The 27,179-nt window shown below is 43.1% G+C and overlaps 1 protein-coding gene across 3 annotated transcripts in view; it reads right to left on the reverse strand.

Annotated features, from left to right (window-relative positions):
- The window catches only part of FBXO42 (F-box protein 42), a 99,085-nt gene continuing 71,906 nt past the window's right edge, over positions 1–27,179 (reverse strand). For 2 of the 3 annotated variants that reach the window (XM_032863528.1, XM_032863529.1), the window contains exons 5-10: positions 6,434–6,587; positions 5,391–5,501; positions 3,845–3,941; positions 3,311–3,367; positions 2,160–2,276; positions 1–1,386 (exon numbers count right to left, since the gene is read on the reverse strand). In XM_032863528.1, coding sequence (XP_032719419.1) covers positions 271–1,386; positions 2,160–2,276; positions 3,311–3,367; positions 3,845–3,941; positions 5,391–5,501; positions 6,434–6,587 — 1,652 coding nt within the window. In that variant the 3' untranslated portion in view covers positions 1–270. The remainder of the gene's footprint in view (positions 1,387–2,159; positions 2,277–3,310; positions 3,368–3,844; positions 3,942–5,390; positions 5,502–6,433; positions 6,588–27,179) is intronic. The other variant, XM_032863530.1, reaches the window with a different exon arrangement.

Below are 27,179 nucleotides of genomic sequence, written 5' to 3' on the forward strand. Positions count from 1 at the left end.
TCTGCTAAAACACAGCAACAAATTTATCTGAACCAGGACGGAGATCTCTCCCTCTTTGTAAACAGAGTTGGCTATATAATATATATTTATATATTTATATATAATTCTTTTCTTAATGGAGTTTTGATCCCAGCCTGGAGTGAGTGAGGTTGGGAATTGGGGTTTTGGTTTATGGGAGTAATTCTGTCCTTTGTTTTCCCAATTCGCAGTCCAAATGCTTGCACACTGGAAAATTAAAAGCCACAGAAAGGGAAGGGGGTTTAGAACACATTATCTCTTTGCTCGCACAAAGTACAAGGCGTTTGTTTTTGGATAGTACTTCACATTCTGTTTCTTGTCCATGAGTCCTCCAAATATGATGAGTTCACCCCTGCCTTGGACCACTGTATGCAGGCTGGTTTCAGGAGGTCCGACCACAGAACTGCTATTAAATACTTTCCATTTGACCCGCCCCTTCTCCTTGGTGTCTTTAATGTCTAGCACGTACATCTGCATGGGCTTGCAGTTCATACTCTGGTACAAAGGTTTGCCAACATTTAGGGATTGTGGAGGGTGGTGGCCCAGACGGCGGGCAATGGGAGGTAAGGAATGTCCATCTCCTTGGGCAGGCCCTGGGCGGGGAACGGGAACTGTTTCTCCACTGCTGAGGTTCTGGTTCCCAGGAGAGCCTGGAGAAGACCCCAGAGGAGGACTTAGCACTGCAGAGGCTGAGGGGCCTTTGGATGACATTGCTTTGATGGCTTCTAGGCTCCGACGCAGGGCACCTGGGGAGACAGCTCCTGCAAGGGCACTGGCCACGTGTGGTGGGGTGTGTACACCATTCGTCTGTTCAGGAGGGTGTCTCATGCTTCCCCCAACTGTCCTGTTGTCCACACCATCCATAGGATTGCTACTTGAAGCAGGTTTCAGATCCCAATTCAGATCTATTGATCCTAACCTCAGATCTTTCTGATCCGGTAGTGACCCTCGTCGGGGGGCCAAAGAAAGTCCCATTTTGAGGTCATATCCTTCAGTGGTAGACGGAGTGCTAGGAGATAGGGCCTGCACAGGGCTATCCAAGGAAGAGCCACCTATGGCTGCTGTTCCTGGAGACAAATTCCCACCGTTGAGGATGGGAGAGCCATCCCCTCTGGCTGGGGAAAGGCTCCCTTCCCGGGAACTAGAGGGGGTCTGCCTTTGAGCTCTGGGCCTCAGTGTTCCCCAGCGGCCGTTAACACAAGGGGCTTCATCCATACTCCTTACTGGAGACTGTGAGCGGTACTCTCGGGTTTCAGGAACCAGTGCTGGAGGAGTGGCACTGATCGGCGATGGGCGGGAGTTCAAACTGGGGCTCAGTGGGGCTCTCCCACTAGGAGCCTGGCTGAAGACCACCACACATTGCCCTACCTGGAAGACAAAAGACCTGTGTTCAGTTCTGATCATTCATTTAAGCCTCAAACATTTTATTATGAGCACGTGGGCAGGCCAGAAGGGGAGACAGACATGGGAACAATCCATGGCTGAAGCATGACAAGTGCCATCATGAGAGGTGTGTGTACAGGACAGGGATAGGGTGAAGGAGGAATCAGTTTTTACTTGGGGACCCTGAGGAAAGGTTCACAGACAAAGAGATGCTTAAAGCTGGCACTTAAAGGATCAGTGGTGGGGGCACCTTGCTGACTCAGTCAATGGAGTGTTCAACTCTTGAACTTGGTGTCAGGAGTTCAAGTCCCACGTTCAGAATAGAGTACATAAATAAATAAATAAACTTGGGCACCCAGGTGGCTAAGTCAGTTAAGCGTCTGCCTTCGGCTCAGGTCATGATCCCATGGTCCTGGAATTGAGCCCTGAAGCAGGCTCTCTACTCAGTGGGAAGCCTGCTTCTCCCTCTCCCTCTGCCCTCCCTACCCTGACCCCCAACACCCAGCTCATGCTCACACATGTTCTCTCAAATAAATATACTTAGAAAAAGGAAAAAAAAGTATCAGTGGGGCCCATACAGGTTTCCCATCTAGAAGTTCACATATGAGCAATGCCCAAAGAACAATGGTTAATGTCCACTTCTTTTATGACACCAAGGTGTTTTTTATTTCCACACAAATTTGCTTGGAAATCTGACAAGCCAATTAGGCTTTACAATTATGGCCCTTCTCTCACTGGCCTATCAGTGCCCTGCTTACCCGACAAGCTGGGTGGCACCACAGTTCTGGGGCCCCATGGTCTTCATTTTCTACCTTGAGTGGCTGCCAGGCCCAGGGGCCCGAGTGCATGTGCAATAACCAAGCATCCTTGAAGAGCTAGAAGAGAAGGACCAACAAGAGGACTCCGGTGAGGTACACTACACAACACATACACAACACATACACATCACAGGAATCCCAAAGCTGTGCCATCTGGTCTAGAGGGTATGTGGGCTCTTCAGAAGAAGAGCAACATTTGTGGGGCACTTGGGTGGCTCAGTTGGTTAAGCATCTGCCTTCGGCTCAGGTCATGATCCTGGGGTCCTGGGATTGAGCCCCATATGGGGCTCCCTGCTCAGCGGGAAGCCTGCTTCTCCCTCTCCCACTCCCCCTGCTTGTGTTCCTTCTCTCACTATGCCTCTCTCTGTCAAATAAGTAAATAAAATCTTTTAAAAACAAACAAATAATTAAAAAAAAAAAAAAGAAGAAGAAGAAGAATACAGCCACATTTGTGGCCACTCATTCACTCATGCCCTCATCATGCCCTCCTTTATTCACAAACTACGGCTGGCCCGGAACATGGAATTGTGCTTGTAACCCATGAATCAATTTTAAGTGGTTCTCAATTTTGCCTGTGTGTGTGTGTGTGTGTGTGTGTGTGTTGGTGGGGGAGAGTGTAGATAATATATATTCACAACTTTCTCAATCTGCATTCTTCAATAAATTCCATGTAAATTCTGGCAGTTATCAGACTGTTGTTCTGTCCCACCCCTCCTTGAAAAAATGATAGCAGCAAACCATACAGCCTAAAGAGGAAGTGGGAGTAGGAAGAATATAGATAGAGGTATGAATATTTAAGAGACGAAATGTCTTTGATTTAAAGCACCTCTCATCCCACCAAAGAAAGAAAGAGGAAAGGAAAGGAAAGGAAAGGAAGAAGAGAGAAGAGAAGACAAGACAAGACAAGAGAAGGAAAGGAAGGGAAAGGAAAAAGAAAGCAGAGTTTGGCCAGAAAATACCATGGTTATATACCCAAAGTGAAAAAGGTATTCCTTCAATAAAAAGGACACATGCTCACAAGGTGAGATAGGGAACCAAGTTCTGAACCTTTAGCAGCACGTGCTTTGGAAAGCCACACCAGCAATACTCACAGCATTGGGACCGCCACACCCTCCAAGGATTAAGATAGTTGCATCATCTATGACAATCTGGGGAGAGGAAGACATTTAAAATAAACCAACAAAGACACAGGTATCTGACCTCCTATGTGTCAGTGGTATATGAAAACAGCCTACCCAGAACCCAAATCAGAGTATTCCAGTCACCATAAGTTCTCCATTCTCCCCAAACCATGTCAATTCTGATCCTTGTGAACAAATTACTGATGATTAACCTGAATGGATATATTCCTTGTTGATCAAACATTAATGTGAGCGTACATAAAATGCAGGGTTCTCTTGAGAAATGAAACAGCAAAGTAAATGCTTTGGGGAGAGGATAATATAAAGCCACTAAAAATAAATACAACCCATTAGAAGTTGAAAAATAAATACCAGCAAAAAAAGAATGACAAAGTCTCTTTGGCTTATGCATGTTGGCAGCTTACCTGACTCCCTCCTCCCTTTCCCATCCTAACTGGAAGATGCTACAGTGTTTGCTGAATAGTTATTTTAATTCCTGAGCACCTGAGATTGGCCACCTCGAGGATGAGGACTGGGGCCGGAGATGTTCGGCTTGGACCACGCCCACTGCTCAAGGTCAAGGACCCAGACATCGTTGCTCCTATAAGATAAGGACATAAGGTTGAAAGAGTTGGGAGCTCTCAGGGACCACAGAGCTGATATAAATGAAGTTACATTTATATTTTATTTATTTTTTAAATTATTATTTTTAAGTAAGCTCTATGCCGGACATGGGGACTGAACTCACGACCCTGAGATCAAGAGTTGTATGCTCTACCAACTAAGCCAGCCAGGTGTCCCTGAAAGTTACATTTATAAAGATGCCCAGCAAAGTGCCATGGCCATAGCATTTTAAACTATAGTTTTCTTCCCCTTCTTTCTCTGGAACCCATCTCAAGACCTTCAAACCTTTGCTCTTCCCACGGACCCATGGAGGCCTCTTTTGAGTCATGTCCGCAGCCACATACTAGTACCTGAAGTAAGAGTGAACCAGCGATAGCAGGAAATAGCTACTGACCAGGATATAGCCATTCAAAAGCAAAACCACAAGAAAGAGAGAAAACTGATGCAAAAGGTAACTCTATCATTGTCCAGGAGATAAAGATTTACCGATTCTGGCTACAAAAGTAATTTTACCATGGCTCATGGAATCTGCAGTTTTATCAAGGACAAACCGGCATCTCCAACCCCCAAGGGGCCGGTATGGCCAGGAGAGACTACTGGGAGGCAATCTCTATTTTACCGTCACCTCACCAAGGTCATTAACTCATAAAGAGGAAAACAGGAATAAGAACTCTAAGTCCTAAACTTTCTCATCTGGGGGGCAGCTCACAGTCTCTCCATAAATGTTTTGAAACAGGAAGATGGGGAATACCTTGTCTAACAGAGAAGAGAATTGGATCTGGAATGTTTTTACTTCTGACAGCCCATTGACTTCCCTCTCCTGGCCATTAATGCAGCTACCACCAACTCAGAAAAAGAGTGATTCAGATGGAATGCTCTGGTTCTTGACTCTGGCCTGAGCTGGCCACCTGTGGCCAGAGGTGGTAAGGACAGAAGGTAGGGAGCACAGTCTCACAGAAGTGCACTGGACCTGAGAGTTTTCTTGCTCCTACCCACTCTATCAACCCATCTCATTTGGAAAATGAACCATTTTCAACTTGTCCTGTCAATCTACCTCTCTTCTCTAAAGCCCAAAAGGGCACAGCTGGGTAATAAAGGAGAGAAAGTAAAAGGACTTTTTGCTTCTTAGACGGTGGCCTTCTGTAGGCACGGGGAGAAACAGACAGGGTGGAGGCTACATCAGAATTTGATCCCACTCAATGAACCATATACCAAATAAAAAGATTCTACACGGCTCTAATTTTATGGAGGAAGTTTTTCAACCTACTGCTCTGTGATTCGGAGATCAAAAATGAGAATGCTAGGGAGCAACAACCGGTTGGATCAGAATCATGCTGAGAATACTGACCTGACTAGTTCACGCTTCTGACCTGTTATTCCCAGGAGTATTTACCTTCAGGCTGACAGGCAAGCCAAATAAACTTACATTTGTCGGGATCCTAAGGAGCCACCAAAGACAATCATTTTATCATCTATCACACAGGAGGAATGGCCAGCCATGGGAGGTGGCCCATGGGTTGTCACAATGCAGTTCCACCTAATATAAAAAGAGAGGAGGAAGCCAAGAAGTAAGCACCACCTGTATTGGGTCTTAAGTACTTAAGATGGAAACAGTAAGTAGGTATCCACTTAAAATGACAATCCTATCACCTTCAGTAGAGATACTGTTAGGATAGTAAGTGGACGATGGCAGAAGGTATTAGGGCTTTCCCACAAACCTGCTAAAGCTATGCTCACTTTTAAGTTCTCACTGTGTATGGTTTAGAGGTGGAGTGGACAGATGACCAGAGACGCCATCATGGCTCCCTGGCTGTTTCAGCCTAATGTGCTAACGGAGCACCCCCTTCCACTTCTTTCTACAGTTCTGATCAGCTGCAGCTGCCAAGAGCCCCGTACCAAGTAGTCCATTACAAGGAAAAAGGAAAAAAAGTCAGGAATCAGTTGTAGACACAGCAGGGAACAAAGGATCATCTGGATCCACAGCACACCTGAGAAATGAGCCACCAAAACTGAAGACATCCCCCCACCCCCACCATTCTCCAAATGGCACATTTATTTTTCTAGGAAGAGGAATAAACCTCTTCTACTTTTTCTCTTTGGAAGAGAGGATCTTAGCTTTAGTTTTTTTAATTCTTTTTTTTTTTTTGTCTTCTTTTTCACCTTTTTAAAAAAAAACGTTTTTAATGTAAGCTCTACACCCAACATACGACTTGAACTCACAACCTGATCAAGAGACGCATGCCCCACTGACTGGACCAGCCAGGCCCCCCTAGCTTTAGGTTTTAGGGGGCCCTGTAAACTCTCCATAACTGTCAGCACATCTGTGCATATGTGAATTTACTTCCTGGAACAGAGTCCAGAGCTATTACCAAATTCTCAAAAGAGATTCCTGGACACAAAAAATGGAAGTTGTCCATTCATTTGAAATCTTTTATTCCAGACTGAAAGGATCTTATCTTTATGGCTTACCAGTTTTTAGAGGGTGAGTAAGTGTGTATTTCATCAAAGAATCTCTCTGGTTGGTGCAGGGGATATGGGCTTGGCCGCGTCCAGCCACCAAATAGTACCAGCAGGTCCTTGTACACAACCAGAGTTGCTCCAGCTTTAGGGGAAGGATAGGATCCTAGGAAAAGTAAATAACATGGTGGTTAGGATTCAGGGTCTCACAAGTCAAAGGTAGGTTGTCTATAGGTCACCCTTCCCTGAAAGAATCACAAAAGTGGAACCAATAACTATAAAACATAAGGGAAGGAAGAGAACAGAACTGGTTTGCAGATCTGACAGAAAACCATCACCAATTTATACATCTTTTCTTTTTTTTAAGTATAGTTGACACACAATGTTATATTAGTTTCGGCTGTACAACATAGTGATTCCACAAGTTTATACATTATGCTAAGTCCACCACAAGTGTGCTACCATCTGTTGCCATACATCACTATTATAATACCACTGACTCCCAATTTATAAATTGTTTATAATTAAAACAAGGAAACCTGAGTTAGAGGAAAGTTACTTATTTTGCTTATCTGAAATTAGGGATGAAGAATACCTATCTCATAAGACTGTTTTGAGTATTAAATAATTCATCTGAGAGGCACCTGGGTGGCTCAGTCAGCTTTGTCAGGGTCCTGGGTGTTGAGCCCCACATGGGGCTCCCTACTGAGCAGGGAGCCTGCTTCACCCTCTTCCCTCCTGCATGTGCTCTCTCTCTTTCTCTCTCAAATAAATAAATAAATAATCTTTAAAAACAATAAATAAATAAATAAATAACAAACCCAAAACATGTAAACAGTGCTTGGCAGACAGCAGGTGCTCAATAAATGTTGATTCTCTTACCCATCCTTTTAATCATCTTAGTAGACCCTACACAGCAAACAACGTAAGGAATCTAGGGAGTACGCATACAGGCTAGTACCTGGATGCAACGTAGTAAGAGCTGCTGTCTGAGAACCTGGGTAAAAGAGGAGGCACCCTGGAGTTCTCCTTTGTGCTGAGCCACATGTTAGCACAGTGACCTCTAGGCCTCTAGCTGTGGGCCTCGCCAACACAAATGGGGGCGGAATTTCAGGCTCAGTATGAAGGCATTCCAGCGGAGCTGCAGGCCTGATACCAGCAGTGGCTACTAAGGCCCTCCAGGCTAGACTTCTGAGCTGTGTTGACTAAATCTCGAAACAACAGAAATTTGGTTTATGCTAGAGAACCTGAGGGATAATAAATGTCACATAGAAGCAGGTTTCTAAGAGCCTATTCTGTCTTTTTTTTTTTTAATTTGACAGATCACAAGTAGGCAGAGGAGGCAGGCAGAGAGATAGGAGGAAGCAGGCTCCCTGCTGAGCACATAGCCCGATGCGGGGCTCGATCCAAGGACCCTGGGATCATGACCTGAGCTGAAGGCAGATGCTTAGCTGACTGAGTCACCCAGGTGCTCTAAATCAATCAATCAATCAATCAATCAATCAATCTTAAGCAGAAAGAATCCCAACACTATATTAAGCTAATAGCAGCTGAGGTGCTCCCATTCAGGTAGAGATCTGGGCCTTCCCCTTCAGCAAGGGATTTTGGGAACGTGGTTTAATAGTGTTGATGACAAAGTCTCAAGGCTGAAAAAGGGAGCAAGTGACTGTCTTCCTTGGGCTCCAACTTAAGAGTAACGTACCGTGATCTACGGAGAAGGAAGCAATCTTCAGAAAATGGGAGTGAGTATGTGGCATCAGCTATTCTGAACACTTTCCTAACATAACAGACATCAATCCAAATAGGATCCGACCACAGAAATGAGGCTTTTCTAGGAATGATTCTTCTGTCAGTTAGCAGCACTGACTGAGGAAATGTTGGCTGAGTCCTCCATGAGCTTGCTCCTGCTACCCTCATACCCTACTAGAATCATGGCTAAGGGTGCTAAAGTTCTACTTAAAACTTCTGCCTTCCCATGGGACGCCTGGGTGACTCAGTCAGTTAAACATCTGCCTTTGGCTCAGGACACGATCCCAGGGTCCTGGGATCGAGCCCTACATGGGGCTCCCTGCTTAGCAGGGAGTCTGCTTCTCCCTCTGCCTGCCTGTCCTCCTGCTTGTTCTCTCTCTCTCTGACAAATAAATAAAATTTAAACAAACAGAAAAAATTTTTGCCTTCCCAGGAGGAAGCCTCCTAGATCAACCAGAAAACTTAACTGATATAATGGTCTACTTAAAATGCTAATTTTAGGGGGCCCCTGGGTGGCTCAGTGGGTTGAAGCCTCTGCCTTTGGCTCAGGTTGTGGTCCCGGGGTCCTGGGATCAAGCCCACATCGGGCTCTCTGCTCGGCAGGGAGCCTGCTTCCTCCTCTCTCTCTCTCTGCCTGCCTCTCTGCCTACTTGTGATCTCTGTCAAATAAATAAATAAAATCTTTAAAAAATGCTAATTTTACCCCAAAATGATTTGATTTATGAAATACCAAACAATGCTTCAAGTTCTTGACCTTACTTTGGAACTCACAAATATGATGAAAAAAGTTGGAAAAAGCAAATAAAACATGTAACAGATTCAGCAGAGTAGTTACTAACCTTACAGACTAAAATTTGGATTTGGATTTGAAATACTAGAAATCCTGGTTTTTAAAACCATGGGTATAAAAAAGAAGCAGCACCATTTGCAGTGACGTGGATGGAGCTGGAGTGTATTCTGCTGAGCAAAATAAGTCAGAGAAAGACAAATGCCATATGTGGACTTAAGAACAAACTCGTGGTCACCAAGGGGGATGGGTGGACTAGCTGATGGGGATGAAGGAGGGCACTTGTGTACAGAAGCGCTGACTCACTATATTGTACACCTGAAATAATATTACACTGTATGTTAACTAAGTGCAATTTATTTATTTTTTATTTTTTAAAGACTTTATTTATTTACTTGTCACAGAGAGAGATCGCGCATGTGCACAAGCAGGGGGAGGCAGAGGGAGCGACAGACAGATGGAGAAGCAGGCTTCCAGCTAAGCAAGGAGTCTGACATGGGGCTCCATCCCAGGACCCTGGGATCACAACCCTAGCCGAGGGCAGACTTCCAACTGACTGAGCCACCCAGGCATCCCCCCAAGTAACTGGAATTTAAATAAAAACCTTAAAAAAAAAGAAAAAAGAAATGAAACAGCAGACCAAGGGTCCCCAAAAGAGCACAACATGGGATCAGGAGCACCTCGCTGGCTCAGCTGAAGGAGTATGCAACTCCTGACCTTGGGGTTGTTGAGTTCAAGCCCATGTCAGGCCCAGCACTTACTTTAAAAAATAAATTAATTAGATTTTCAAAAAATCATGGAAACAATCAAACAGAATTTCTAAATGGCCATTTGTATCAAATTTATATCAAAAATTTTTAAAGTGCAGGGCGCCTGGGTGGTTCAGCTGGTTAAGTGTCCAGCTCTTGGTTTCAGCTCAGGTCATGATCTCAGGGTGGTGAGTTCAGTCCCATGTCTGGCTCTGCGTTAAGTGTGGAGTCGGCTTAAGATTCTCTCCCTCCCTCTCCCTCTACCTTTTCCCCCCAACCACTCTCTGTCTCTCACTCTCTCTCAAATAAATAAATCTCAAAAAAAATTTTTAAGTGCATATGCTTTCAATAAGTAATTCCATTTCTAAGGATAATCTAATGATAGCTGGACAAAACAAAAAAAGAAATACAAGGATGCTCATTTGAAGTGTTGAAGTAGACAGAGGAATATTCATACAAAAAAATACTATGTGGCAATTAAAACTTACGTGACTCTCTGTCTTAGAACAATCAACGTCCAGGCTAAGATGAAAACTGAAAGCAGCAACTGACCATGTGCCTGTGTTTTGAGGTTATGGGGAAGGTGACAGGAAAGGATGGGTGACTTGATTTTTTTTTTCCCATAAAGATTTTATTTATTTATTTACTTATAATAGTTCAGAGAGAGACCAAAAGCACGAGAGAGAGCATGTGAGACATGTACCAACGCCGGGTGGTGGTGGTCGGTGGGGGATGATGGGGCAGAGATGAGAAGCAGAGGGGAGGGAGAGGGAAGGGGAAAGACTCTCCAGCAGACTTCATACTGAGGGCAGAGCCTGGCTCCATCTCATGACCCTGAGATCACGACCTGTGCTGAAAACAAGAGTCAGATGTTCAACTGATCCACCAAGGTGCTCTGGGTGACTTGATTTTTAAGAGAAATTGCAATGACTACTATTAACTACTGCTACTCTAATGATAATGACTAATATTGGTATTTATCATATGCTAGGCACCATCTAAGTACAGTCCGGAGGACTGAGCCCTGCATCAGCCTCCCCCACGCTCAGTAGAGAGTCTGCTTCTCCCTCTGACCCTCTGACCCTCTGACCCCCTCTCGTGCTCTCTCTCTAATAAATAAGATCTTTAAAAAAAAAAAAAGTGACTTCTCAAATATCTTGACCTTTTAGAAAGCCAAAATCCTTTTCTCTACTTCCTATCCCAAGGAGTGGGAGAATTCCCTCATCCAGCATTCCCAAGGCCTATTTCATGTCACAAATATACATTTTAATTTCAGCATTTAAATATTATGACAACTAAGTATGGTCATACTTAAAATTAACTGTGTTCCTCCACCTAAGTTTGTAAACAAAGTGGGGAAAAATTACAAGAACAAATGAGGTGGGGGGGAGGGGTAGGAGGAGGACACACAATTCAATGTACAACCCCTATACAGTTAGTTCAGGAAGGAAAGGTCAAAGATACTGATGTATCTTTTTTTTTTTTTTTTAAGATTTTATTTATTTATTTGACAGAGGGAGAAACAGCGAGAGAGGGAACACAAGCAGGGGGAGCGGGAGAGGGAGAAGGCTTCCCACACAGCAGGGAGCCTGATGCAGGGCTTGATCCCAGGACCCTGGGATCCTGACCCAAGCTCAAGGCAGATGCTTAATGACTGAGCCACCCAGGCGCCCCGATACTGATGTATTTTATTTTCTATGACTCAATTATGCATATGTTTGTATTTGCTACAAACTGGATACTTTTAAATTCTTGTTACTTTCAGAATCAATAGTGAGCCCCTGTAAAAAGTCCCTAATTTGATCATTTCTAAGGATCTATGTATTTCACTTTTTTTAAAACGGGTTTTTTAACAGATTTTATTTATTTATTTGATAGAGAGACACAACGAGAGAGGGAACACAAGCAGGAGGAGTGGGAGAGGGAGAAGCAGGCTTCCCACTGAGCAAGGAGCCTGATGCCTGGGCTCTATTCCAGGACCCTGGGATCATGACCTGAGCCGAAGGCAGACACTTAACGACTGAGCAATACAGGTGCCCCTGTATTTCATTTAAAAAAAAAAAAAAAAAAAATTTTTTTTTTTTTTTTTTTTTTTTTGAGAAAGCAAGAGCAGGAAGGGTAGGGGAGAAGTGGGTGGGGAAAAGGAGGAGTAGGAACAGATGCCCCACTGAGCAGGGAGCCCACCAGCCACGGGGCTCCATCCAAGGACCCTGAGATCATGACCCGAGCAGAAGGCAGACGCTTCATGGACTGAGCCACCCAGGTACCCTCAGATTTTGAATTTGTTTAAAGCAGAGAGTCTTTTAACTCCTCTCCCAATGATCCTAATTCAAGGTTCACAAATCAAATGAATTAAATTTATCGTGAGGTCAGAGACTGCAGGGGTCAATGAACTTTGGCAATTTCTATAACTTGAAGAATAAATGGTCTTTTAAGCCAAGTGGAGTTCTGGAAAGCAAACAGTAAGTCTCTACTAGGATTTTGAAAAAATAAGAAAACTTATATTCAAATTACATACCTTTATTGTTTTAAGGTTCCAAGAAAAGCAAGCTATTTTAAGAGTACTTAAAACTTTCTAAAAAAACCCAAAACAAACAAACAAAAAACCCCAAAACATGACCACACTGTTAGATGAGGAAATAACTTTTATATGAACTAGTCCTAGACAAAATGTGAAGTCAAAAACTTTGAATAATTTTACAAACATGCATGCATTCATCCCATACAGTGGCTAGAATGATATCGTATTTAATAAATTTTTATTAACACACGCCTTCCTACCACACTAGAGACTGATTCATTGGAAATCCGGGGTACATTATAAAGTACTCTGACAATAGCAGAACCCTCCACAGTTAAGAGGCCCATCATCATCATCTTGGTGACATATACTGAATAAATCCCCTTCCCTCCAGAAAATTTATATTTGAAGAATTTATACTATTAGGACATCTCTTGGCACAACTTCAAAATAATGTGGCTACTGAGCCTCTAGACAGAGTCTAAATATCATCATATCACAGAAGTAGAAGAAAGGTTGACATAGGACCAAATGTGCCCATATTAAACCATGTTACTCAGGCCTGTTCCCCCAGAGTCAACGGTTAGCCTCACAGGGTTCATTCCCCAAACAATCACACAGCAGGTATGATCAATGGAGCAACTCTCTAAACAAGGCACAAGCCAAAAGGCAACTGTGGGAAACTGGATAATGAGACAAGCACACTCTACACAGAACTAACATTCCCTAAAATTGCTAATTAGTTCAGATGCTTCCCAAGGTTCCTATGAAATCGTGGAATTTCACATGTAAAAGATAGTGGCAGAATTACGAGGCATTCTTGTTTACTTTTGCAAAGAAGATGGTAAAACAGTGAAGCAATTTCCAATTCTATTTTGGTTTCTTTGCCGCCTTCCCACTGTAGTTTCTACTCACACAGAACCAAGAACTAGGAGAGCAGTTCGAATGTTTGATACAAGATAAAACAAGTACTGGTTCCAATCAGGGATGCCTATAATGTTACAGATGGCTAAAACATTATTTCTATATCTCTATTCCATGACTGGTCTTTATTAATATTATTGATTTTTATTATGAAGGTTTTATAAACAATAGCCACCGTCCCCCTGGAGTGTTAGTTCTCAAACTCCAGCTTATGTTAAAAGCAGCTGGAGGATGTTACAACGCAGATCACTGGGCCTCACTTCTGCCTTTCCTATTTAAGTAGGCATGGGGTGGGGATGCAGAAGTTACATATCTAACAAACATCCAGGTGATGTTCATGTTTGGGGACTAGACTTTGAGAACCATGTTGTAGAGTTAAACCATCCTTGAGTGCGTCTGTTAGAAAATTCTCCAAAAGGACATGAACATGGAATATATACAGCCTGCTTTTCTCCTTCCTCCCTGCCTCCCTTCCTTCCTTCCATTTACTTATTTGAGAGAGAGAGAGGGAGTGAGTAATGTGTGTGCAAGCGGGGCAGGGGGTGGTGGTGCAAGGAAAACACAGAATCTCAAGCAGACTCCCCGCTGAGTGCAGAGGTGGGCTTGATCCCCCCATCCGTAAGATCACGACCTGAGCCTAAACCAAGAGGAGGGCCCTCAACCACCCAGAAGCCCCCTACGGAGTTTCTTCTATGCATACTCAATTTAGGACTATATGGGACCCTTCATCTTGGTTAACAGAATAAGAACAAGGGTCCAAAGTGGGCTTTCCTCAACAAATGCTTTTGCTCATAGGGGTGCTGAAAAGAACACGCATGTTTTCAGTATACAAACATTTTGCCTCATCTACAGGTCACTGAACTTACACTTTGCAAAATAAACAAAAGGAAAAAAAATGTTCTACCTACTGGCTTTCAGGCAAATCACTTTAAGACTTATTTATAGCAACACAGGTTACCTGCTAATAGTTCTCTAGGACTCTGAAAATAGATTGAAGACTAGGAATTAGGGACTTACAGGAGGTAAAGTTTGAAAACGACTATAAGCATGAAAAATTTAACCATGGGACTCACAAGCATACTAATAAATCCAGAAGAAAAGTACTGGACAAAATCTTTTACTTTGCTCAAGGAATTCGAGAATGTTCTGCTTTGTGATTTGCTTTTTCAAGGGGGCTTGGTCTAAACAGGTTCTTAACTGGCAATCGAAAAGTTTTCCTCTGGATGCTTTCAAATATTTTACAGTAATGCTGCTGACGGGAACATAACAGCATGCGTAACTGCTGAGGTTCTAGGTCACAGTCCTTACTTCGTGTGAGCAGCTCTTCACGTGCACTCATTTTCACAGGGTAGGTCCGAAGAAAGGCACTCCCTCGCGGCTCCACAGGCAGCACCCCAAGTCCTTCCCACATAGGACCAGCCTCTAGGGCGAAGTAAGACCTGACAGACCAGACTGACCTACAATCCTACCGAACAGCTTCTTTTGTGCGGGTACTACTTCTCCGTGGTAGTCAGGAGTCTTGAGCTGGTGCGTGCACAGGGGTTAGGAGAGATGAATTTTGCTGAGAGAATCCAAGTTGGGTCTTGGGAAGCTGACCAAGCCGTTGGCTTGATAAAGCTGTCTTTTTGGTAGTGTGTGAAGTGACTGACCTTGATAGCAAGAGTTCAGAGGTCAGGAAAAGAATAATTTGGAAAGGCATTTCCCAGAACACCACATTAGCATCTGAATCAGAAAACCTAGAGGGCACAAGAGGACAGGCTAGCACTTCATAACTTAGGAGGCAAGAAATCCCTCAAAGAAAAACTGCTGGAGTTATAATTTAACTGCTTCTATCTCTAAACTGTTGATTTTATAGGTAATACTTTGTCACAGGAACAAGGAAAGCATGTTTCAGTTTTATCATTTGAGGAACAGAGAAACAAAAGGAAAATTGAGAACACTTTACAATTCCTGAGTATAAAGTCTGTCTTGGGCTGTAAACACCTAGAAGACAAATAACTACTCAGAATGGTCTCCAAAGTACACAGAAGGTCCACAGGGGTTCTGTCTGGAACAGATAACAGTCTCTCTCCTGATAGTGAAAATATGTCCAATTTACCATCAATGTGGCCAATAATAATTACAGTAAGTCTTTGCATTTATAGAGATATGCTCAGAAGATACAAAAATATAGTGGCTTATTTTACAGAAACAGAGTAGGAAGCAAACAGGAAGCAACTCTTTAGCAAAGTCACTACAGAACCCCTAAACCACTTTCTAGAATTTTGTTCTGGTCAAGTATGCTGTTTAACTCAGCCTAAAATAGAGATTTAAGTTACAAAGAACGTGGTACTGGATACAGAACACTAAATTCTTCTGCACTGGCATGGCCTTCTTTGGGACCTCTGCCAGCACACCCCTCCCATGTGGGGTTAAAGAACCTCCTGGAAGGGGAGGGGTACACAGGAAAGGGACATCTTGTATCTACTTCAGTCCCAGAACTTAGCACACTGTGTTGAAGTTATCCATTTAGAGTATCCCGATAAGATTTTACTATCCCAAAGTGGAAGAACTATTTCTTAGGAAAATGCTGAACCAAATGCATCCACGGAAACCAAATGGTTATAGATCCCTCCTGAGCTGGGATGAGAAGTGGCTCCAGTGAATCACAACCTACCCTGGAGGCTCCAGCTAGTCACTCAGCAGGGATGAGGCCAAACAATTTTTGGGGTGTCTCCCTTACACTGCCATTTTTTTTCCTTTTCCTATTTCTTTTCTTTTCTTTCTTTCTTTTTTTTTTTTTTTTAAGATTTTATTGATTTATTTGACAGAGACCACAAGTAGGCAGAGAGGCAGGTGGAGAGAGAGGGGGAAGCAGGATCCCTGCTGAGCAGAAAGCCCAACAGTGGTGGGGCCCAATCCCAGGGCCCTGAGACCATGACCTGAGCCAAAGGCAGAGGCTTAACCCACTGAGCCACCCAGGCACCCCTTCTTTTCCTATTTCATTCTTCAGTTGCAAAATAGCCAGAAAGGTACCGATTGATATCAAAACAATTCACTGATATTAGACAAAGCCTGTCTGGATCTTGGGTTTCAGGGCATACATTTTATTATTATAATTATACTCACATTTTAAAAAACATCACTCCTTGAGTCACTTACAGGACATCCAAAACAAGAGGAACTTTTGTAATGGGCATGAGAAACGTTTAGATCCTGTATGCCTGCATATGCCACAGGCATTAACAAAAAGAAATTCCCTACTGGCACTGTTTTCCCTTCTAAATAAACCGACGTGAAAGGCCACTTGATGAATAGGATAGCACTTATCAGCTAAAAATTAACAACATGAAACCAATAATAGTTCCTTGTTACCCTTTCAAGCAGTCTTTTGATTCAATTTCTCCTGGAAGAGAGGAGGGCCACAGTCTGCTTAATCTGTTAACTTGTTAACTGCAGTTCTAACAGAGGTTGGAGAGTGGGTACCCTTTGAAGTAGCTCTGTTTAGAAGTAAAAACAATGTTGCTAGTCATAAAGTTTCTGGCCTGGTATCAAAACAGGAAAATCCTAGTGAGGAGGGAGAGAGCCAAACTGAAATACGGAATAATCTTATTTATTCTCTCCCCTGGAAGACCAAGGTTTACCCAGATTTGTGCTATGCAAATATTCCCACTCTTCTCTCCAGCAGGAGAGAAAGTGTACCCACCTTAGAAAAGCATGTATTCTGGAAAAATCCCAGGTTCTGAACTTTATACATAAACAGGAAGGACTCCTTCCTTTCCTAGGGGAACCCACTGGCTCTGCTCTCATGCACACCTCCTGAGACCACCGCAGATCCAGGTTGTTTCCAGGACTGCAAATGGCTAGAGGAGACAAGGAGAAATCACCAACTCATAACAAAGATTAACCAGGAACAGGTCCAGGGATGAGGAAGGAGCTAATGAAACAAAGAAAGTAGTAGCTAAAGTAATATCCTATTCCTTCTTCACAGAGATTAGCACATGGAAGTGGTATCTGGGCCCCTGAGTGCCTTCCTTCTATGGAAACAAATGTTTAAAATACTTCTCAGTCATTTTAATCAAAAGCAAATCATCTTAATAAAAACACATAACTGGCCTTAAAAATAAATTGTAACAAACTGTGAAAAGAATCCAAATTCATTAGTGCGCTACTTCTCTCTTCATAAATTAGATTTCCTTTAAAAATCCATGCGTCCACACAGAAGTCCTGGCTTGACATAGTTTATAACATTCTTTTTTTAAAGATTTTATTTATTTATTTGAGAGAGAGAGAGAGGAGAGCAGGGGAGGAGCAGAGGGAGAGGTACAAGCGAATTCCATGCTGAGCACGGAGTCTGACACGGGGCTCAATCCCACGACCCTGAGATCATGACCCGAGCTGAAATCAAGAGTCAGATGCACAGACACGGGCTTCTTTGGGACTTGAATGTGACTGAGCCACACAGGCGCCCTTACAGCTGACTTCGGCCGCGCCGTCTGCTCCCCGGAGACTGCAGTTATTCTCTTCTTGGTGCTTTATATTCTCTTTGTACTGACTGACTGGTTGACTGTCTGGTTTTCCCCAACAGACCCTGCATCTTACTCACGTCCGTACTGCTACAGCCAGGACAGCACGGGCTATAAACAATAAATAAAGGCATGAAAATGAATACAGACAGATGAATGCAATCACTTTGCAAGCTCTGGGAACGTGAGGGTAACTTCTGGCCACTCCCCACTCCAGAGCTGGCACTTCAATATATATACAAAAGTGTCAAATTCATCAGATTCTATATCCCCTCTCCAGCTGAACACCGTATGGGATGGAATCGGAACAGAAGCTAGGAAAAGGTAGGTATTACCATCTCTACTCTAAAGTTAAGGCAAATGAGATGTTAAATACCCCATTTAAGGTCGCCAGTTACTGAGCAACAGATCTGATGCAAACCTGTGTCTGCCTAGCACAAAAACCAAGTTCTTAACGGTGTTACCCACCAGCCTCCCTCCCTCTCCCTACACATTCCTCCCATCACTTTAGGTGGGGACGCTCTCATTATGAGCAGTACCTTTAATTACTGGACACAAAGTCTTTCCTCCTCAACCCTCTATAATACTTTGCTATCTACCATCAGATCTTTCTATTTAGAGCAGGACTAAGTGAACAGAGAACTCTCTGGGATACTCACCATATCTAGAATATTCCTTTTCTTTTTTTTTTTTTTTTGTTTAAAGTTATTATTATTATTACTTTTCAGTAATCTCCACACCCAATGTGGGGCTCGAATTTACAATCCTAAAATCAGTAGTCGCATGTCCTACGACTGAGCCAGGCAGGCCCCGCCCCTTAAGACCTAGTAGGTCTTTTTTTTTTTTTTTAAGATTTTATTTTTTTATTTAACACAGAGAGAGATCACAAGTAGGCAGAGAGGCAGGCAGAGAGAGGAGGGAAGCAGGCTCCCCGCCGAGCAGAGAGCCTGATGCGGGGCTCGATCCCAGGACCCCGAGATCATGACCTGAGCGGAAGGCAGAGGCTTAACCCACTGAGCCACCCTGGCGGCCCAACACCTAGTAGTTCTTAAGAAATGAATGATATGGGGGCACCTGGGTGGCTCAGCAGGTTAGGGCCTCTGCCTTCGGCTCAGGTCATGATCCCAGGGTCCTGGGATCGAGCCCCACATCGGGTTCTCCGCTCGGCGGGGAGCCTGCTTCCCCCGCCGCCCCGCCTGTCTCTCTGCCTACTTGTGATCTCTGTCAAATAAATAAATATAAAATCTTAAAAAAAAAATGAAATGAATGATATGTCCATAAGCTTATATAAGAATGTTAACTCCCAACTATATTCAAAATGGAAATAACTCCAACATCCATCAACAAAAGGACGGACAAAAAAAAAGTATATTCACGTCATAGAGCACTCACAGCAACGAGAAAGAATAAACCACTGGTAAATGCAGATGAATCACAAACAAACCAAGATGAATCTCAAATCACGAAGAAGTCAAAAGGTGGTTACCTCTGTGGGGAGTGGTACTGACAGGAAAGGGCATGAGGGAACTTTCTGAGGGGATAGAAGTATTTTGTATCTTGACCTGGGTGATAATCACATGGCTGTATACATACTTCTTTTATTTTCAACGTGTTTATTTATTTTTTTTTCAGGTGAGCACATATGTGTTGTGGGGAGAGGGGCAGAGGGGAAGGGAGAGAGAGAACTTAAGCAGACTCCAAACCCAGCGTAGAGCCTGACATGGGGCTTGATCTAACAACCCTGAGATCATGACCTGAACTAAAATCAAGAGAAAAGAACTGAGCCACCCAGGTGCCTCTACTACTGTTTTTGTTTTGTTTTGTTTAAAACATTTTATTTATTTATTTGACAAAGATCACAAGCAGGCAGAGAGGCAGACAGAGGGCGGGGGGTGGGGAGCAGGGTTCCCTCTGAGCAGAAAGCCCGATGCGGGGCTCGATCCCAGGACCCTGAGATCATGACCCCAGCTGAAGGCAGAGGCTTAATCCACTGAGCCACCCAAGCGCCTGTGTTTTTTTTCTTTTTAAGATTTGAGAAAGAAAGTGGTGGGGGGAGAAGGAAATAGAGAATCTTAAGCAGACTCCCTACTGAGCGCACAGCTTGACACAGAGCTCGATCCCACAACTCTGAGAGCACAGCCTGGGCTGAAATCAAGAGCTGACTGCCATCAACTGACAGCCATCTAGGTGCCCCTGTATACATACTTTTGTAAGTCTGAGTTGTGTACTTAAAATCTGTTCATTTTACTATACGTAAATTATGTCTTAAAAAGTATTGTTAAGAAAAAATAAATAGCTAATGTCTGAGCTGACAGAGTGTACTGTCAACCATGTTTATACCACTGTCACATCACGTCACCTACTGCTTTACCCAGTAAACAGAAAGACCACTGATCCACTGCCAGAAAATTCATTATGTGAGGTCTTCAAGAACATATTCCTCAAATAAAATGCAATCATGCTATAACTCATATATGTAAATCAAACAAAGAGCAAGAAACATTTTAAGCCTGGGCAATGGTTTTCAGAAACCTTACTAAAATGGGGAAGAAGGCAAAAAAGGAAAACAGCGTAAAGGTTAACAAATCAAATATACAATCCACAGCCCATAAGCACTTCCAGAGAGACTTATGGAACAGAGGAAATTATCAGGGGGACCGCTTGTGTGAAAAGAAGGGTTCCTTAAAGCAACACAGCAGGAGTTCATTTCCCAAAGAGATGAGAGGTGGCTTCCAAGCTTTGAAAAGATAAGGGAGTCTCCTAGGATTGAAGCCAGTATTTCAAGTTAATAAATGACCCATCACAACCCTCGCCCACCGAGAAAGACCACCTGGTAGATCTCTTACAAATCTTCTCAAAGTTACAAGAGCTAGAAAACTTAAGAAACCGGACCAACCCTGACTGTGCAGAGAATAAGCAAACAAAATACATGCACTGGGCAGGAACTGGTACAAGGCACTGCTGAGTGTCCGAAAAACCAACAGTGTCATCCATGGGGCAGGAATCAGGACTGACTCTAGGACAGTATCCTGTGTTCTCCCTAAGTAAGATTAGCCTTCTGCAATTTCACTCAGGACACAAAGTAAAATCAATAAATCTGTATAGCCATGGAGATACACAGGGATAAGGCACCATGCAAAATGAAGTGTACTGTGCTCATAACACAACAAGAGCTGCTGGGGGGAAGGGAGGTTATGTGGAGACCTGAGAAAAACAGAAACACTAGATGGTTTGAGAGTTTTACTGCACAGGAAACCCCAAAGCAACCAAAAACTGCTTGTCAAGATGGTAGGTAGACAGGTAACAGTGCACAGATATGAAAGCCGAGAGGTGTTTTTTTTGTTTTTGTTTTTTTCAAAGATTTTATTTATTTATTTGAGAGAGAGAGAGAGAGGCGCATAGGCAGAGGGAGAGGGACAAGCAGACTCCCCACTGAGCAGGGAGCCCAACCTGGGACCCAATCCCAGGATCCTGAGATCATGACCCAAGGAAAGCAGACGCTTAACTGACTGAACCATCCAGGCACCCCTATTGGCCTGTCTCTAGGACAGAGAGCAGAAGCTTGGAGTGTATTTGAAAGGCATGTGTGGGGGCGCCTGGGTGGCTCAGTGGGTTAAAGCCTCTGCTTTCGGCTCAGGTCATGATCCCAGGGTCCTGGGATCAAGCCCTGTATCGGGCTCTCTGCTCAGCAGGGAGCCTGCTTCTTCCTCTCTCTCTGCCTGCCTCTCTGCCTGCTTGTGATCTCTCTGTCAAATAAATAAATAAAATATTTAAAAAAAAAAAAAAAAGAAAGGCATGTGTGTCCTCTTGTTATATGGTCCAATATTTATCAGTTGATAAGCTTCCACCTCTCTCATCTCCACACAACTGGCATTCTCAGAACATACCTGCATATAATGCTAATTTAAAATAATGCATAGGGCACCTGGGTGGCTCAGTGGGTTAAAGCCTCTGCCTTCAGCTCAGGTCATGATCCCAGGATCCTGGGATCGAGTCCCATATCCGGCTCTCTATTCGGCGGGGAGTCTGCTTCCCCGACCCCTGCCCCACCTGCCTCTCTGCCTACTTGTGATCTCTCTGTCAAATAAATAAATAAAATCTTAAAAAAAAAAAAAATTTAAAGGGGTGCCTGGGTGGCTCAGTGGGTTAAAGCCTCTGCCTTCGGCTCAGGTCCTGATCCCAGAGTCCTGGGATCAAGTCCCGCATCAGGCTCTCTGCTCTGCGGGGAGCCTGTTTCTCCTTCCCCCTCTGCCTGCCTCTCTGCCTACTTGTGATCTCTGTGAAATAAATAAATAAAATCTTTGAAAAAAAATTTAAAAAAAAATAAAATAATGTATAAAGTGTTCAGATGCAAAACAATGTTAAAAAGCAGAATCTAATGCCTATGGTTAAGTACACTAATACATTATTTTTAAAAATTCCACATTCAGCCATTTCAATGTCTACACTGACACCTGGGACCTAAACTGAGGAAAGGACTGTGTGATCTTTTCCAGAACAGACTCTTCTGGTTAGCTGTTTTGGTTATACCTAGTGCCAGGTTATCAGTCCCACACTCCCTTATTTGTTTTGACATTTCTTGGACACGTTACCACAGGCTCAGGAAAGGGCAGCAGAGAACCTAAGACTAAGCTTTTCTATCAGACACAGGACAGCAAAACATCTGTGGATCCAAGAGCCCAATCTGCATCATTTTTAAGGTATCATTTACACAGTAAGAGAAACAATGATACTTTGGGCAGTTATTTCTAGACAGTTTCAGAACTTTTCAGCTTCTAAGGATATCCTGGCCTTCGCACAGACATCTGATATGACCAACACTCTTTCTTTTTGCTGCCCAACTCCAAAAGTAAACTAGCTTTTCTGCTGGATTATTCAGTGATTATGGAAGATGTGATTATTCGTTTAGGGAACAGTCCTAATGAAACAAAATTATTTCCAGTAGAGCTTTTGGCTCTAGGTAGCTGGAAAGATCTGGATGTGCAAGGTCATAATAAAATAGATGTCGTCTTCAGCATTCTGTTCCCCACCAAAAAGTCTTAAAAAGTCTTATTGATATTTAAAAATTCCCTAAGGGGCGCCTGGGTGGCTCAGTGGGTTAAAGCCTCTCCCTTTGGCTCAGGTCATGATCCCAGGGTCCTGGGATCGAGCCCCGCATCGGGCTCTCTGCTCAGCAGGGAGCCTGCTTCCCTCTCTCTCTCTGCCTGCCTCTCTGCCTACTTGTGATCTCTGTCAAATAAATAAATAAAATCTTAAAAATAAATAAATAAATAAAAACTCCCTAAGCTGTGAAAATTTTTCTTCAAATGACACACCCTATGCTCATTATCCTTTCCTGACTCTGATGACAGACAACACCAGATAGCTCAGTTATTCACCCCCCAATTCAAAGGAAGATCAAGAACCAACGGCAACTACAAATAAAGGGAATCACAGGAAAAGAAAGAAAAATAAACTAGAAAAAACAGCTTTTTTAAAGTAGGCTCCATGCCCAGTGTGGAGTCCAACATGGGCCTGAACTCACGACCCTGAGATCAAGACCTGAGCTGAGATTAAGAGTTGGACATGTAACCAACTGAGCCACCCAGCACCCTGAAAAAATAATTTTAAAGAAAGGGCAAAAAAAGGAGAAAAATTTTACTGTAGAAAAATCTAAGACACACTATCTCAGCCAGGTGATCAAATTATCAAAAGCAATAAAACATGTTCATAGTATGTTCTCTTGACAGCATATGATGAGAAGGATGCTTTACTGCTGTGGTGTTCCTCCTCCTAACCCCGTAACTCTAATCTAACCATAAGAAAAACCTCAGACAAACCCAAACCAAATGACAGTCCACAAAGTATCCGACAGTACTCTTCAAAACTGTGAAAATCATCAAACAAGGAAAGCCTGAGAAACTGTCATAGCCAGGAGGAATGTAAGAAGACATTAAGATCAAATGTAATGTATCCTGAGACAGGATCTTTGAACAGATAAAAGTTTAAAAAAAACAGATAATATGAAATAAATTATATAGAAAATGAAACTACTCACAGCATGACAGAGCAGAAAGAACACAGACTTTAGAGACAAAATCTTGGGTTTCTTTTTCTTTTCTTTTCTTTTTTTTTTTTTTAATCTTGGGTTTCAATCACTGCTCCATCATTCATTGGCTGTGTGATCTTAGGTAAATTACTAGGTGACTGTCTGAGCTTCAGCTTCCTCATCTGTAAAATGGGGATAAGAGTGCCAACCTAACTGGGTTGGTTTGAAGGTTAGATAGTTTGTTTAAAGAATCTGAGACCACCAACACTCCACCCCCAAAGCCCTCTCACGGATGTCTATACACATTTCCTCAGACAGCAGGCCACTCTTGACTAACCAGGGTAAAAGGCAGCCCTTTTTACAAAGCGGCAGTGAAGAGGGCACAGAGCACCCATCCTTCCTTAACAGTCAGGGAGTACAGCTCTGCACATTACACACTCACCTAACAGACTGTGATAACAAAGTTAGGTCATAGACTGCACAGTAAGAAAGCCACAAGATTCCATAGGGATCCAGGATTTCCAAATTTAGCTAGGTTTAGAATCAACTGGGACATGTTCTGTTTTTTTAAAAAGATCCACCACTCTATCCCCAACTCCTTCAGATAAGGTGAGTCTGATATGAGGTTGAGCAATATATTATTTTTATTATTTTTAGTTGACTTGGATAAAAGTGATCTGCTATGGGATTTTTGTTTTTTTTATTTTTCTTATTATTTTTTAAGATTTTATTTATTTATTTGACAGATCACAAGTAGGCAGAGAGGCAGGCAGAGAGAGTGGGGAGGAAGCAGGCTCTCTGCTGAGCAGAGAATCCAATGTGGGGCTCGATCCCAAGACCCTGAGATCATGATCTGAGCTGAAGGCAGAGGATTTAACCCACTGAGCCACCCAGGCGCCCTGCTATGGGATTTTTAGAAACGGATCCTGTCTCTTCTTTCACAGAGAAGGAAATCAAGGCCCAAAGAATGCAGAAGTGATTAAGTTCAGAGGCAAGTGGCTCAGGAGTGGCAAGGCCAAGACCAGAACATGGCTTGGGCTCGTTGTGTATCTCTGCCCTGTTTCCTAAAACAAAGGTCCCAAACTATAAGCTGTCACTTGAAACTGCATGTGTGACTGACAGGGAAGAAAATGAAAAGCAAAAGCATTTATTGGGCAAGAAGATTCTATGGGGAGAATGTAGTGGAAAAATCTACTGTGCTCCGGGACTAGTTAACAGACATGACAGTCTGAGCTTTAAATCTTCCCCTAACATTTACCAGCTCTCCTACCGGTGGAAAATTCAAATACTGAAATTTGTTCCCCTTTTGTAAATGGGTATTGGCTAATGTTTAAGAAGTTTTGAAAATCAGAACACTACAATTTTAAGTGTAAAAATGTATGCTTGAAAATCTCTACTGTGATTTAAGTAACCAAAAGAGGCTGTGACTGATGATGTTATTATATATTAAACAGATGCCAAAATTAGCCTCAGTCTGATGAAAGGGTATTGTAGAAACAGTTTAAACCTTAAGTCTTTTGAAGAACCTATCCCAAGAACCGTGCAGTTACTTTGGGAATCAAACACAGGCTGATTAAGAATTAAGGTGTTCCCTCAGTGCAACACCAGAGGGTGGAACATTCAACTTCCTAGAACCTTCTGGCAAAGACTACAATGTAGACAATTGTACATTCATAATCACCTGCCAGGATTTCCAAAGGCTTCTGTTCTGTCGCACCCTCAGTTATTTTATCTTAGTGATAAAGTAATCAGTGATAACTTCTACCAGTTCCCACATCTATCCATCCGCCAGCATCTGTAATCACATAACCCTTCCTGTTCCTTTGGATAAATGGTCAATGCTCCCATCCACAACCAACTCCCCTGCCTTTCCCATCACTGGAGGACACAGCTCTAACAATCCTTTCTCTCCATCCACACCCATTCCTCCTTCTAGATCACTCCCATCAGCACGAATTTGCTATACAACCTGTCATCTTAAAAATAAACCTCTTGGGGGCACCTGGGTGGCTCAGTGGGTTAAAGCCTCTGCCTTTGGCTCAGGTCATGATCCCAGGGTCCTGGGATCGAGCCCCGCATTGGGCTCTCTCCTCGGCGGGGAGCCTGCTTCCTCCTCTCTCTGCCTGCCTCTGCCTGCTTGTGATTTCTGTCAAATAAATAAATAAAATCTTTTAAAAAATAAATAAATAAACCTCTTGGGAGGGGGGTGGGGGTTTGGGTGAGGCTGGTGGTGGGTATTAAGGAGGGCACGTATTGGGTGTGGTACATAAACAATGAATTTTGGAACACTGAAAAAAAATTAAAAAAATAAATAAACCTCTCAATTCTACATTCTCCTCCACTTAGCATCTTGTTCCTCTGTTCTCTTTTATAACAAAACTTTAAAAACTGTAATGCACTGTTTATACTTCCTGTCTTCAATTTCTCTCTTCCCATTGTCTTGAAACCTTTCCAAATATGCTTTCATCCTTATCGCTCATCAGAAATACTCTTTATTGAATTTAAGGACAATTCTCATTGAAAATACTCTATACTGGGGCGCCTGGGTGGCTCAGTGAGTTAAAGCCTCTGCCTTCAGCTCAGATCATGATCCCAGGGTCCTGGGATAGAGCCCTGCATTGGGCTATCGAGCCCCGCATCAGGCTCTCTGCTGGGCAGGGAGCCTGCCTTCTCCTCTCTCTGCCTGCCTCTGCCTACTTGTGATCTCTGTCTGTCAAATAAATAAATAAAATCTTCTTAAAAATACTAATACTAATTTTAAGGACAGTTCTAAGTCAAATGACTTGATCTCTTTGCTGTGCAGGACCAAGCTGATTATCTTTCTCCTGAAAATACTTCCAAGTATGGCGACTTCTAAGATGCCATGTTCTGGTTTTTCCCCACCTCCTCCGGTGTTCCTTTTCTAGTTTTTTGCTGTTTCCCCTCTTCTCCTTGATCTCCAAATACTGCTATGTCCCAGACTTACCCTCCTCTACTATCCTCACTCACTCCCCTGGCAATCTCACCCAGCCTCATGGTTTTAAATCTACCCATATTCTAATAACTTCCATACTATCTCCCAGAACTCCAGACACATCTCCACTTGGAGGTCCAAATGTGTGTTTCAACGTTGTATGTTTCAAATTGAATTTCTCACAACTCCTGCACTTTACCAACCTTGACCACCCACAGTCTTACCCGCCTCAGTTAACGGCAACGCCATTCCTTCAAATGCCCAGGCTAAAAATCACTAGGGCCATCCTTGACACCTCTTTCATACTTCACATTCAAATCCTGTTGGCTGTGTCCAATCCATTCAGTTCTTAACTTCCTGACAACAACCTAGTCCATATCACCGTCATTTCTCACCTAGATTATTGCTACCACTTCTTAGCTGGCCTCCTCACTGCCACACTTGTCCTCTTACACAGGCTTCTCAGAACCCCAAACGACCAGTCACTTCACTCAAAAAAAAATGTGAAAAACTCCCTACAACAGCCAAGAAGCCATATATGT

The sequence above is a fragment of the Lontra canadensis genome, unplaced genomic scaffold (assembly GCF_010015895.1).
Source record: "Lontra canadensis isolate GAN:19392208 unplaced genomic scaffold, GSC_riverotter_1.0 scaffold25, whole genome shotgun sequence".
Classification (NCBI taxonomy): domain Eukaryota; kingdom Metazoa; phylum Chordata; class Mammalia; order Carnivora; family Mustelidae; genus Lontra; species Lontra canadensis.